We start from the raw sequence: 12,971 nt of genomic DNA, 5'->3' as shown, positions 1-12,971 counted from the left end.
TGACCTACCATTCTTAACATATCAAGGAAGAGAAAAAGCAATTTTCCCAAAGAAGCAGGGCAGGACATACAGGCCCATCCAAACACAGAACAATCACTGTGAGCTCAGAAGCCACTCATGGTTTTCTGCCTAATGGTTGAAATCATTTAAATGAATGTTTTCCAAACTCATTTGATGACTAAGCTTTATTTTCTTTTACATAATCATTAAAAATAAAAAACTAATTTTAAAGGACTCCACTTTGTTAAACATTTTTATAGACATGAAATTTTTTCAAATATGTTTATCTGTGCTCATGTTTCATCAGCAAAGCTTTTGTAGACTAGCCAGTTTTCAGCAATGTAACCTCTTCTGATCCTTTTAGCATAACTGGTTGAAATATGTATGCTAAAGCAAACAAACCTGATGATATATTTTATCTTTTAGATAAATATCTATAAAACTATGCTTACAAGATCACATTTACAGACCAAAAATTTTTAAATGTGAAACATGAGTCTTTTTGAAAATTTAGAGTGGCAATTTACAGTTCCCTTTATTCTGTGAGACTTTCCAGGCATATTATTTAACTTCCTTTGTTTTCCCTATCCTAACGTGATAAGGAAGTAGCAAAGAAAAAACAACCTCAGCTTTTATAATGACTTCCCCTTTGGAGAACTATGAACTCAATTTTACAGTATTGTCATTTCCAAATAGCAGATCTGTTTTCACCTCATGAGTACACTTCTGAGATTATATATAAGAGGACCCAGGAGTTAAATCAGGACTCAGGAAGAGATAGTCCCATAATGATGCTGCCTCAAAACTCGTGGCGTATTGGTAAGAGTTTGCTTGTATTTTGCTCTGCCATTTGGGAGATGGTGGGTATAGTAAGAATATGTGTAACAACAGACAGATATAAATATTATGTAGTAAGGTAAAAAGAAAACAGGACATGAGAAATACACAAAAATTGGAAGTTTTGTGGAACTTAGAGTAGCAGCAATATTGGAGGCAAAATTGAAATCCAAGAAAGGAGGAAAACATTAATAAAGTAAACAGAAAATGTATTATAAAGACTGGAGATTAGAAGTCACACAAGGATATAAAGTTGTGGAAATGGAAAGAAGGGATAAATTAGAAACTTATACTTATTGTTATCAAGTGCCAGGTACTACAGTAAATGCTTTAGGTCATTTCAATTTAATTCACACATGTAACCTATTTTATAGATATTATTGTCTCCATTGGTAGATGGAAAATGAAGACTTACAAGGACTAACTGACTTATGTAAGGTCATATAGTAGAATCTCAAGTGTAATTTAAATTCAGGACCAGCTAAGTCTGAGCCCTTGATCTTTCTGCTATAAATTTTAATAAAGCAAATAAATGAGAAGACATTATGTTAAAAAACAAAGAACAAGTCTTTGATGGACCCTAAAGAGTAAGGATTAAGAAAGGAATATGTGGCTAAGAAGTATTTCAGAGCACATCTGAAATTAGTAGTAACCTTTCAACTTGCACTTCATAGACATTTCATGGAAATAAAGAATCACAAAGGGAGGTTTTTGCTGTATTTGGGACTTATAACTCCTAAATAGGATTGAGGCTTTTGAAAATGCAGTGCTACTTCTATTGGCATTGTGTCTCTGTGCCATTCCTCAGTGCAATTACTACAAGTCAACTTAATATTTTGTAACTATTTTGCTTATGATTAAAGACCAGCACATTTCTAGAAAACCAGCAGAAGTTCTGATATTTTTCAAAGCCTCCTTTTTGAAAAAGGCTTTCTACAGTTTGAGAAGCTTGGCTGCCTTCTATCTAGCAAGGCTCATCTTAATGAATTACAGTTCTTCATAATTCATGTGTGTTACTTAAAAGATAATATTATTTAACTTTCAACATGCTGTCTGCCATGTATCTAATTAGAAAAGGAATGGGAAAGATGAAGGTCTTGAATTGGTGAGATGGTATTAGATATATAGAGGGTCACAAGTTCTGGCAATTATACTTTAATAGTTCTCCTTCTCAAGACTTGCCTACTGCACTATTTGTTCACGTTCATCAGATCTTGATTGTGTTGGTGTCAGAGCTTACTAACTATTCTTTTTTTCTTTATAGTTCATCTTTAGCTCTAACCATTCTCGCAAATGGGCACTTAGAGTTTCCTGGAAGGATTTAGACAGATGAAATGGCCTCTTAGGGTAATCCTACACATGAGGTTTGATGGAACTAAATATTCTTATTAGGAACAAAAGAAATAAGAGAAAAAAGAAGACCAACTTAAAGTGTTTTGGACAAGACGGAAAAGAAGGAAACTGGGACACTAATTGCCCATTCCACACTTACTTCTCCCTGTTTGGTTCTATAGGGAGGGTTTTCTCTTGATTTGGGTACATTTTCCAAGAATTATGGATGTGACTGATGATAGTTGTAATAATAAGGTCTCCTCTATGGTTATTACTGACTGTTGCCAAACTCACTTGGGATTACTTCTTCTTAGAGAAGTGCCTGGGATCCATTTTAGTTTCAAAGCATCATTTGAAAGACTAAAGATGTCCACCAAAGCAGGTTGCGCCTTCTGTCTCTGCTTTTGCATAGCCCCAGCAGCATGGGCCTTTCACCAATGGGTACTCTTCCTTCTGTCCTCTTAGGGTTTTTGTTTTTTGTTGTCTGGGATTACACATGCTCAGTTTAACTCTGACTTAATTTTTTCCATAAGATACTAATGAAAATGCTATTTAAGATAGTTCTCTAACAGTTACAGCTGTTACATACCCCTCAAGTAAACAGGATGATAAATATTATTTTTAAGTATTTCTTATACATTTATTTACCCCTATGAATTAATCATTCCATCTGCCTTTAAAGTAATCTTTTTATAATGTAAATTTTATTTATTACACCCTGATTAAATTCTTTATAGTCTCCAAGTAACTCTCAGAATAAATTCTCATCTCCTTCGCTTGTGTATTGCTCCTGTCTATCTCAATTCATTCTTTCCCCACACGTGTAGCATAAACTTTATTAGATGCAGAACTGAGCATGACTGAAAAGATAGGGAGAAGTGAGGAAGTGGCAAGATTCTGTAGGAATAATAAAACAGTGACCCTGAAGAAAAGTGGATAGCTTTGGTAAATAATCATGAGCTCAATCAGCAGTTATTATAGTGACCTCCCAATGTTGATTTGCTTGTACATTCCAGTCACAAGCCCCTGAGTGGAATGCAGGTGAGAACTCTTATTCATTCCTCTATTCCCATAATTAAGCACAAGATCTGGTACATATGTCACACTCAATAAAGGAGCAAATGAATGAACAAAGTAGGGGGATAACATTAGGAGGAAAAACAGTAAAAATGAGGAGAGGGTCAAAGAGTTGAGAAGTAAAAATTACTCAATAACCCAAAATGCTAATCAATTACCCCAAACAGCCACAAAATATATTTGGACATAGAATGCAATTTTTCAGTGAATCACGTGCTAAAATATCTGCCCTGTTACAAACCATTTAGTGCCTTTCCATCACAAACAGGAGCTAGTCCTGTGGTTTTCCTGGGAAAAGGACTTTCTTGTGCGGTATCCTTGACAGGTGGAAGAATAATTCATTTTACTCCTTCTATTTTATTTTGGATTTAAGTCATTGAGGTCATCTAACATTTCTTAGAAAGACATGAAATTCTACCCTGCTATATTTTGTTTCTCCAGATTTTGGAAGATGCTGCTGTCATCAGAACCTTTTCTCTGCTGTGGTAACTTGCATCCTGCTCCTGAATTCCTGCTTTCTCATCAGCAGTTTTAGTGAGTTCTGATGGATGATAACTTTTCGGCTTACAATCCTCTATCCTACCTTTCCCCTAATCGCTATCCTAAATGCATATTTTGAGTGAAATAGAACATGTAAAAATAATGTTGGACCTTCAATAGCTATACCCTGTAAATAAAGGTGTCCAAATTATTTTTATGCATTTCATATTAAATTTTTCATTGACATTTTTCTCCTTCAGATAAAGATAATTTTCAAATTCGGCCAGGCACAGTGGCTCAGGCCTGTAATCTCAGCACTTTGGGAGGCCAAGGTGGGGAGATCACCTGAGGTCAGGAGTTCGAGACCAGCCTGGCCAACATAGTGAAACCACATCTCTATTAAAAATACAAAAATTAGCCAGGTGAGGTGGTGTGCACCTGTAACCCCAGCTACTTGGGGGGCTGAAGTGGGAGAATTGCTTGAACCCAGGAGGCAGAGGTTGCAGTGAGCCGAGATCGTGCCCCTACACTCCAGCCTGGGCAACAGAGCAAGACTGCATCTCAAAAAAAAAGAAAAAAGATAAAGATAGTTTCCAAACGTAAAATGTGTCATTGAAAAAATATGGATATTGTATTTTTGCAAATAGAAAAATAGGTTAATAAAAACTTACAAGATACAGAAATCAAAGAATTAAATACAATTAAAAATATATATGTGTTACACACCATGGAATACTATGCAGCCATAAAAAAGGATGAGTTCATGCCCTTTGTAGGGACATGGATGAAGCTGGAAACCATCATTCTGAGCAAACCATCACAAGGACGGAAAACCAAACGCCGCATGTTTTCACTCGTAGGTGGGAATTGAACAATGAGATCACTTGGACACAGGATGGGGAACATCACACATCAGAGCCTGTCATGGGGTGGGGGGGAGCGGGGAGGGATAGCATTAGGAGAAATACCTAATGTAAATGACAAGTTAATGGGTGCAGCACACCAACACAGCACATATATACATATGTAACAAACCTGCATGTTGTGCACATGTACCCTAGAACTTAAAGTATAATAAAAATAATAATAAAAAATAAAAAATAAAATAAAAATATACATTTGTTAATATATTAACATCCAGAGAAAAACACTATTGTTTAAAATACCAATTTGTGGCATTTTTTATAATACTGTTTCAAGAAAATCATTTCATTATATTTTATATATTGGTTATTACCTTTATAGTTCTTTAACATTTTTATTTTATTACATATCACTTATGATACCTTGTTTTATTGGCTGTGTAGTTTTCCATCATTTGGATATACCCAAATAGATTTTAATAAGACCTTATGAGTGATTATTGAAGATATTTAATTGCTTTGTATTTCAATAATTTTTCAAATATATTACATTTCATAGATCTGACACAGATATTGTCATTTTTAAGGTTTTTCATTATTTTCTATATTTTTCATCAGTGCCAAATTTGTAGTTTAAATAAAATTTTATTGCTGTTAAAGTAGATTCTTTTTTTTTTAAAGAGACAGAGTTTCACTCTGTCAGCCAGGCTGGAGGACAGCTACAGATGTGTGCCACTATACCCAGCTAATTAAAAAAATTTTTTACAGGTAGGGTCTCACTATGTTGTCCAGGCCAAGCTGGAACTCCTGGCCTCAAGCAGACCTCCCACCTCTGCCTTTCAAAGTGTTGAAATTACAGACATGAGCCATGGCATCTGGGCTAAATTAACATTTTAAATGCTGTTGAGATTTAATCATGGTATTCAAATGATTATTTTAATTGAATGCTCACTTTATTTGTGCAATTTTCTTATTTCTGTTTAATCATAGATAATATTACTATATCTTTGTATACTCCAAAATAGTATTGGTTCTTGTCCAGTTACAAATATTTTTGATTAATGTATTTGCTTTTTAAAATGCTTTAAATTTGTGGCTGTTTAATGTTATATTTGATTAGACAAAAATGGCCATTTTATAACATATATACAAATCATTAAGCATAATGTAATGGCACACATAAATCCATCCCTCAACCAGGAAACTGGATTTTTATCAACCACTTTTTTCTACGTATGTTTTCCTCTTCTCTTCCACCTACCTTCCAACCCCACCAGAGATAATGTCTATCCTGAATTGTGCATTTCTCACTACCTTACTTTTTAATAATACGATACTTTCTAATAATATGATAGATATAGATGCAGAAATAATGTATTGTTTAGTTTTGCTTATTTTAAGCTTTATAACATATCAAACTGCATTTAGTGTTCTGGGACTTGCTTTTATCTTTCAATATTATGTTTCTAAGCTTCATCTCTGCTTTTGCAATGGCTATAATTATTTAAGTTTTCATTAAGTAAAATATATTATCTTGTATAAATAAATATTCCCAATGAATTTGTCTATTATCCTGTCCATAGTTATTTGGATCTTTCATTACTATTGTCAAATGTTCGGCTATAAATATGTCTCTGGTGCAGATTCATGGGAGTTTACTACGGTCTATAGGTAAGAGTAGAATTACCAGGTTCTGGGATGTGCATGTTTTCAACTTTACCAGATAGGATGAATTCCACCAGCAACGTATATACATTTTCAATGACTCATATCGTCACTCACATTTTAAATATTCCGAGTTCTAAATTTTTGCCAATCAAGAGAGTATAAAGCTATATCTTTTTATCTTAATTTTCAATTTCCCAAAGACTAATAAGTTTAGGCATTTCTCCATGTATTTAATGGTCATGCCTTTTGTTTTCTTCTGTGAAATATCTGTTCAAGTCATTTGCCCATTTTGCTTATTTTTCTAAATATATATATTTAAAAAATATAATCTGATACTAGTCCATAGTCATAATATATGTTGCTAATATATTCTTCACATTTGTGACTTTTCACTTTTTTATAGTGTGTTTTGAAGAATAGAATTTCTTAATTTATCAAGTTTTCTTTAATAATTTTTATCACACCTTGGTAGGAATTTGGTATGTCTAAAAATTAGTAGACATTCTAATGTACACGTTGAAAAAAACACCTTAATCAGTATATTGAAAAAACAGAAATCGCAAATATCAATCATATTAGAATATATATCTGTGTGTGTGTGTGTGTGTGTGTGTGTGTGTGTGTGTGTGTGTGTATCAACTACATTTTTAAGAGCTTTCATTAGACTTAAGAGTTATATGATATGAGCACAGGCATTAGAATGCCCCTCACACACATTTCAACTAAAAAGAAAAATGTACATATAGAAAGAAATAGGAAACAGTAGCAGCACTAGGAACTGAGATAGAGAAATATACGGAAACCAAAATTTCTAGTTATTCTCATGAGTATAGTATAGGCAAGACCACATTGAATGAAGACTTATGGTTAACTCACAATCCACTTTCAGAAAGAATATTGTTATCTCTTGTGAAAAATATATTCTCACTGAGCCGTTGTGTACTGATACTCAGAACTGGGAAGCCTTTTCTATTGTATTCTCTCTCCTTGTTTCTCTCTCTGTCTCTCTCTTTCTGTCTCTTCCTCTCTCCTCTTTCTCTTTTTTAATCTTTTTCTTCCTCCTTATTGCTTCTCTTTGTCCCTTTGGCTCACTTGCTCTTCTTACTAACACACCCTCTCATCATCATCATATGCACAGAATTCACCATAAAGTTTCACGTTGAAAAGTCGTGGTTGCTTTAAAATTTTCTCCCTTCACATTGGTTTCCCATTTAAATTTTTATTGTCTGTTCCTCAAAATGTTGGCTTACAAGTAGATTTGGGTTAATATTAACTTCACTTGTTTTAAGTTGATTTTTTCACCTAGGATTTTTTAAAATCCATTTTACTTATTTCAAATTTTTAAGATGGGAATATGAGTGGTCAATGGTCATCTGAAGGACTGACCTTTTCTGAAGTGGTTGTCTACCTGTGATCCACATAGCTGTTGATTAGAGAAGGTGGAATAACATATTACAATCATGGATGACTAGGTCTTCTCCTCCTGCAAGGGCTATTGTAGAATGTATTTAAAACATCTGAAGATATAAATACTCAAAAGTATTTAATGCTGTAGATTTTATTCAGTAGAAAATTATTATGTCAACCTTACAAGATGTTTTCAATTATTAAGTATATAAAACATCTCCTTCAAAAATGTGAGGTGGAATCCTCGGATACAGATTATTTTGAAACTGACTAGCCAAGGGACTTTCTTTCATTCTGCCTGCAAAACAGCCAACCTTACCTTTTCTATGGTTTATATTGGTGGAAATTGCATAGAAAGGAAAAATTTCTTTCCTTTCTTTTTATTTTCACATTATAATGCAAAGCAAAACTATGCTGCAATGTGGTCTCTAGTTCCCTATCATGAAAAATTAAAGCTTCTCACTTCAAATTTTCTCATTTTTATTTTCTCTCTACTATAAGTTCTACTGACAACATTTAAGCTAAATGATCATCATCCATCTCACCTACTTATATTATTTCTGCCTTCTAATCTTTGCCATCTCTAATGTATGTTTCTGTCTTTCTTGCAGATGGAACAGATTTGGAGTTGAGGCTGGTCAATGGAGACGGTCCCTGCTCTGGGACAGTGGAGGTGAAATTCCAGGGACAGTGGGGAACTGTGTGTGATGACGGGTGGAACACTACTGCCTCAATTGTCGTGTGCAAACAGCTTGGATGTCCATTTTCTTTCACCATGTTTCATTCTGGACAAGCCGTGACTAGACATGGAAAAATTTGGCTTGATGATGTTTCCTGTTACGGAAATGAGTCAGCTCTCTGGGAATGTCAACACCGGGAATGGGGAAGCCATAACTGTAATCATGGAGAAGATGTTGGTGTGAACTGTTATGGTAAGAGTCTAACTAGAGTAGGAAGGCAAGGTAAGATCTACCTTCAGGAATCATCTGCTGGAAGGTAGGGGTTTCTATTTTGACTTTAATAGTGTCCCTCTGGGAGGTGTAGAAAATATTTTATATATTCTACCCTTCCCTTATTTCCAAAGTAATGTCTAACTGCTTTTCTTTTTATAACTATAACTGAGTTTAGAAAGAAATGGAGAGAGAAAGAGAGAGACAGACAGAGAGAGAGAGAGAGACTGCATCACAGTTACCAATGTAATATCTTTATCATAACTATAATTGAGTTTAGAAAGAAATGAAGAAGGTTGGGAGCAGGGATAGCTTTGATTTAAGTGCCTTTTTTCATGTACCAGGTACACTAACAGAACAAATATTTTCTGAAAAATGAGGTATAAAATTAAAGCAAAATGATAAAGAATATCATGCTAATGATTTTTTCACCTAGGATTTTTTTTTGTTTGTGTATTTGTGTTTAGAAAAAAGCCTCCCATAGTCCTCCTATAAGTATTTTCAGTTTTTTTGTTTTTGTTTTTGGTAACTTCATTCATAACAGGGCTATCTGCTATGTATCCTTTTGATTTTATTTCAGGCTCAAAGTTGAATCAGTTTTTCATATGTCTGCTTGTCTTTCTCGTAGGTGAAGCCAATCTGGGTTTGAGGCTAGTGGATGGAAACAACTCCTGTTCAGGGAGAGTGGAGGTGAAATTCCAAGAAAGGTGGGGGACTATATGTGATGATGGGTGGAACTTGAATACTGCTGCCGTGGTGTGCAGGCAACTAGGATGTCCATCTTCTTTTATTTCTTCTGGAGTTGTTAATAGCGCCCCATTTGCTGTATTGCGCCCCATTTGGCTGGATGACATTTTATGCCAGGGGAATGAGTTGGCACTCTGGAATTGCAGACATCGTGGATGGGGAAATCATGACTGCAGTCACAATGAGGATGTCACATTAACTTGTTACGGTAAGAACCCAAGACATCATGTAGAAGAAAGGAACAATTTGTTTAGAAACAGTATGTATGGAAAGAAAAAGGTCAATCATTCTCTGGAGAAGAATTTTCTCTGGTTATAACAAATTTTTGTTACCCCTGAAATTGCTCCATTCTGGAGTTTTCCTAAACACTCTTCCTAAAACTGCTCTTCCTAACAAATCTAAAGCACATTTTGAGTTTTAATATTTCCAATCACTTAGCAGTATTCCATAGGCCGATCAAATCTTTTTTCTAAAAACCTTTTTCAAATAACTTCTTGACACCATATCATATTTTTCCCTTCTTTCTCTGAGGTCACTCATTCTTAGTCTAGTTTCCCCACTTTACTAATTCTTTCCAGCTACCAAAACTTAGATTTCATCAGGACTAAGTCCCTAATCTCGCATTACCCTCTTTCCTTTGGCAATTTACTTTCCTAGCTTCAACTAAAGTTCCACACCAGACACCTCCTAAGAGCTCTAGATACGTATATCCGTGTGCCTACGAAGGGTCCAAAATGTACCTGAACCTTAACGTTTCCAAAAGTAATCTTATTATCCTTGTTTACTCATCATCTAATCTTCCTAAGCTCAGTAAATAGCATTATTACCCACTTCATTGTTCAAGTCAGAAATAAGGGATCACTTTTTTTTTTTATACTTTAAGTTCTAGGGTACATGCGCACAACATGCAGGTTTGTTACATAGGTGTACATGTGCCATGTTGGTTTGCTGCACCCATCAACTCGTCATATGCATAGGTATTTCTCCTAATGTTATCCCTCCCCCAGCCCACCACCCCTCGACGGGACCCGGTGTGTGATGGTCCCCACCCTGTGTCTATGCGTTCTCATTGTTCAACTAGGGGATCACTTTTAAGTCCTTCATTTCTCTGTTAGCACACTACACTCATTACATCACCAGATGGAAATGATTATACTATTTAAATATTTTTAAATGTGCCTTCTTCATCTTTTTTGTTTTGGACGGAGTCTCATTCTGTCACCGAGGCTGTAGCCCAGGCTGGAGTGTAGTGGTGTGATCTCAGCTCACTGCAATCTCCGCCTCCTGGGATCGAGCTATACTCCTGCCTCAGCCTCCTGAGTATCTGGGACTACAGGCACCCACGACCACGCCTGGCTAAAGTATTTTTAATAGAGGCGGTGTTTCACCATATTGGCCGGGCTGGTCTCAATCTCCTGACCTTGTGATCTGCCCACCTCAGCCTCCCAAAGTGCAGGGATTACAGTCATAAGCCACTGCACCCGGCTGAAGAATGTGGCTTCTTTTCACCATTTTCATTACTATCAATATAAACCAAGCAACAATCACTCACCACCTCTAAGAAGTCACTACGGAAAGCAACGACCTCTCCCCAGTGGCCTCTCTGCAGTCATTTCAAACACCTTCAAATCCATTTTCCACACTGCAGCTGAAGTGATGTTTTTTGAAGCACATTTAGTTGACCTTAAAGTAATATAGGAAATTTCTTATTATCTACAAGATGTTGCTACTCTCTCCTCTTTTCTGCTTGATCTCTGCTGCGTTCTTTCATGTACATGATATTTTCCGATCCACCTCAGAACACTGAGACATTCTGTTCCTCTAGGTAGAAAAAAACTCTTCCTCCTTCATTTCTCTTAGCTAAATTTGGTTATCCATTAACATCATCTTAAAGAGCATTTCCTCAGGGAAGCCTTCCCCAAATATAAACATATCCTATTCGTATGCTATGACAGCACTGTGTCCTAATTCTTCATGTGTTAATAACATTTTAGTTATTTAATTTCTCGCCTTCTCTCAAATATGCTAATACTAGAGGGATGGGAATTATTTTAAACTTATGTATTCCTAACAATTAGCACAGTTTTCAGCAATTTTAGGTGATCTATACATGTTTATGTTTTAACTGGTTAATTTATTAGAAACTCGGAGAGGTGGAAGAGGCATAGAAAATATGATAAATCTTTGTTCTTATTCTTAAAATCCAATTCCTCCCTATCATTTTTTTATGTTTGGAATTTCAGGAAGATACAAAGTTCTTTAATTTCTAAGTGATCTGTCTCTTACTGGCTGACAGAGTTCTTACAACAAGTGAATAATAATCTGAAAGAACTTAAAGTCTTAGAATAGTTCAAAGTCAGGAAGAGTACTTAGAACCTTCTGTAAAGTCTTCTAATTTCTTCTATTTTTTCTTCTACAAACATCTACAGGTTTGTAAACTCCAATAAATGTTTTGAAATAAAGATACAAATTAGTATCAGATTATTTAATAGGATGATTCACTTAATGTAAGTCTTTAGAATTGGCTTTACTGAAATCTGAGGTGTTAAAAGCAGTTTTTCAACAAACAGTATTTCAAAGGGAGAAACCCAATTCTCCTGAAGTAAGAGAGGACTTGGTGGCCTCCAAGGGTGGAGAAAACACTGGAGTGGCTGTAACTTAATGAGGAAGGTTGAGTGACAGTTGATGAAGCTGAGGGCTGGTACTCAGAGACTGGGGAGCTATGGCAAGAGTTTTAGACTTTATTTTAATAGCCAAGGGTATTCTTTGAAGGGTTTTATGCAGATAATTACCATGATAAAATTTGATTATTAAAATATCATGTGGACTGACTGAATGAAGAATAGCTTCTGAGAGCCAAGCTTGGATGCAGAGACAGAAGTTAAGGAGACCCTGAAGGAGGTCAGGTAAGACATGATAGTGGTTTGACTAGGGCTAAAATAGTTAAGATAGAGATAAGTGGATGGATTGGAGTTATATTTACACAGCAGCTTTGATAGTACCAAGAGAAGTGAAAAAAGAGGTGAGAAAGAAAGAAGGGTAAGAATTTTTCCCAAATTTCTTATGTGTACAGCCTTGTAGCTAGTAGTAACATTTAAAAGAGAGATGCTAAGAGTGTTAGAACATTTTTGAGGGACTTGGAAGATATGTAGGTGGATATTCCCACTGGAAATTCTCAGAAGAAATGTCTGAATTAGAGATATAAATTTAGTATCAGCATATCAGTAGTGCTTTAGGCCTTTGCAATTGATAAAATCTTGGGAGATTTTAGAGGAATCTGGACAGATATGTTTTTGTGGTTTATAAATTTTCTATAAGTTAGGAATCGATGGGACATATCTCAAAATAATAAGAGCTATCTATGACAAACCCACAGCCAATATCATACTGAATGGGCAAAAGCTGGAAGCATTCCCTTTGAAAACTGGCACAAAACAGGGATGCCCTCTCTCACCACTCCTATTCAACATAGTGTTGGAAGTTCTGGCCAGGGCAATTAGGCAGGAGAAGGAAATAAAGGGTATTCAATTAGGAAAAGAGGAAGTCAAATTGTCCCTGTTTGCAGACGACATGATTGTGTATCTAGAAAACCCCGTCGTCTCAGCCCAAA

The 12,971-nt window shown here is 35.5% G+C and overlaps 1 protein-coding gene across 1 annotated transcript in view; it reads left to right on the top strand.

The window, feature by feature from the left end:
* The first annotated feature begins 776 nt into the window (after positions 1–776).
* The window catches only part of CD163L1 (CD163 molecule like 1), a 91,108-nt gene continuing 78,913 nt past the window's right edge, over positions 777–12,971 (top strand). The window contains exons 1-4 of the mRNA XM_063646913.1: positions 777–819; positions 3,688–3,780; positions 8,276–8,626; positions 9,243–9,569. Of these exons, the coding sequence (XP_063502983.1) occupies positions 789–819; positions 3,688–3,780; positions 8,276–8,626; positions 9,243–9,569 (802 nt within the window). The 5' untranslated portion in view covers positions 777–788. The remainder of the gene's footprint in view (positions 820–3,687; positions 3,781–8,275; positions 8,627–9,242; positions 9,570–12,971) is intronic.

Source organism: Pongo pygmaeus, chromosome 10, assembly GCF_028885625.2.
Source record: "Pongo pygmaeus isolate AG05252 chromosome 10, NHGRI_mPonPyg2-v2.0_pri, whole genome shotgun sequence".
Taxonomy (NCBI): domain Eukaryota; kingdom Metazoa; phylum Chordata; class Mammalia; order Primates; family Hominidae; genus Pongo; species Pongo pygmaeus.
The sequence above is the reverse complement of the archived record's forward strand: the minus strand, read 5'-3'. Positions and strand labels throughout refer to the sequence as shown.